At 48.3% G+C, this 1,902-nt stretch overlaps 1 protein-coding gene across 1 annotated transcript; it reads left to right on the top strand.

The window, feature by feature from the left end:
- The first annotated feature begins 636 nt into the window (after positions 1 to 636).
- On the top strand, positions 637 to 1,407 carry LOC126779789 (uncharacterized). Its single transcript, XM_050503925.1, has one exon. The coding sequence runs from the start codon at positions 637 to 639 to the stop codon at positions 1,405 to 1,407; it is 771 nt and encodes a 256-aa protein (XP_050359882.1).
- The last annotated feature ends 495 nt before the right edge of the window (positions 1,408 to 1,902 follow it).

Here is a 1,902-nt window from a genome sequence, read left to right as displayed (position 1 = left end):
TGCTCGTTGTAAGTATGTTTATTTATTACTAGTTCCCATAAGTGGGGGGGGGGGGGCTCAGAATTTAGGTATCCTAAGTCTTTTTCTATAGCCCTGATAACGTGTTTTCAAATTATTATTAGGTAAGGATTTTTTTGGAGTCCTGACATATCTGTGGCGAGTGCACAATGCGTCTAAACGCAGCACAAACATCACCTGATCAACTACGTCATCGATCAGGTGATGTTGCAGTGGTCTGATGTATGTCGTCACACGTATGGATACGCCCCTTCGGCAATATGGTCGCATGCGCATCTATTGTCCTCGCAGCGATGTCACACGCTTGACCACGCCCCCAGCAAGATGGCCGCATGCATCGCTTTTGTTTTCGCCTAGGAGGAGGTCCCAAAAGTGGCAAGCACGCGTGGTGGTCATCGTGAGAGGGGAATGCCTATATAAGCGCTGTTGTTGTTGTTTATTTTTAATAAATTAATTATTTCAACTATTTTTACTGTACGCTCTAATGTAAACATTGTTGACTTGTCACAATAAATAACTCTTAAAGTCTGCCGGAGTTTTTAATTGGTGGTTAAGCTACGACCCGCTTCACTGGTGACCCCGACGTTTGAAGCACGAAGAAGAAGAAGACCTTTCAAGATGTCAATGCCGGACGCTCCATTATCACGTGACGCCACAGCTGTTACCGCCCTTCCGGCCACTGGAGAAACGATGCGAGTTGGAGTGAGAGTACCTGTATTCAACCCAGATGATCCAGAATTATGGTTCGCACAGCTCGAAGGCCAATTCACCCTGTCCGGCATCCGAGAAGACTCCACGAAGTTCTATTACGTACTAGCGCAACTGGAACCACAGCACACGGCGGAAATAAGGGACCTGGTCGTAGCTCCACCTTCCACCGGCAGGTACGACAAATTAAAAGCCGAATTAATACGGAGGCTGTCAGCTTCACAAGAGCGTAAAATAAAACAACTGCTAATGCACGAGGAACTCGGTGATAGAAAGCCCACACAATTTTTACGGCATCTACAACACCTAGCTGGGCCAACTGTTCCAACCGATTTTATCCGTACCATCTGGTCAAGTCGACTCCCAACGCATTTGCAGACGTGTATAGCAGCGCAGCATACGAAGATGAGCCTTGAAGACATGGCAGAGCTTGCCGACCGTATCAACGAAATCGTTCCAGCAACATTGCAAGTGTCCGAGCAAGTAGCCGTGCCAGTAGCCGGTCGAGTAGCCGGGCAAGTAGCTAGTGCATCTAGTTCCACTCTAGGAGTACCAAGTACTAGTTTCGAAAGCCTGAACCAGACCGTAGCTGAGCTGAGCAAGCAGATGGAGATACTTAGCATGCAACTTAACCGAAGACAGCCACGATCCCTCACTCTCCACGCTCACGATTCGCCATAGACAGATCGCGACGACATTCCTGCGCACGTTCCCGCTCACAAACAAATAACTACCCATACTGTTGGTACCATTATAGATTCGGCGAGCGCGCACGCAAATGTATTCAACCGTGTAGCTACAAGAAGATGGGAAACGCTCAAGGCAGCCAGTAGTGGCGGTAAACGACTGCCTTACAATTTCGGGCCGCCTGTTCATCACGGATCGCAAGACCAAAGTGCAATATTTAGTTGACACCGGTTCAGACCTCTGTGTCTTTCCAAGATCCGCTGTTCGGGAACCTAGAAATAAAACGGGATACGAATTGTTCGCTGCAAATAAGACTATCATTTACACATATGGCTTCCTCCCCTTAACGCTGGATCTAGGACTTAGGCGCGCTTTCACGTGGCGTTTCGTCGTAGCAGACGTCTCAAAGCCCATCATCGGCGTCGATTTTTAAGTTACTACAACCTGCTAGTCGACTGTCGCAACCAGCGCCTTGTTGACGGTGTTACC

Source organism: Nymphalis io, chromosome 29 (assembly GCF_905147045.1).
Source record: "Nymphalis io chromosome 29, ilAglIoxx1.1, whole genome shotgun sequence".
NCBI classification, from domain to species: Eukaryota; Metazoa; Arthropoda; class Insecta; order Lepidoptera; family Nymphalidae; genus Nymphalis; species Nymphalis io.
The sequence above is the reverse complement of the archived record's forward strand: the minus strand, read 5'-3'. Positions and strand labels throughout refer to the sequence as shown.

Bases quoted from the DNA above. Each gene is read 5' to 3' on its own strand.
- LOC126779789 (XM_050503925.1), top strand. From the start codon at position 637: ATGTCAATGCCGGACGCTCCATTATCACGTGACGCCACAGCTGTTACC.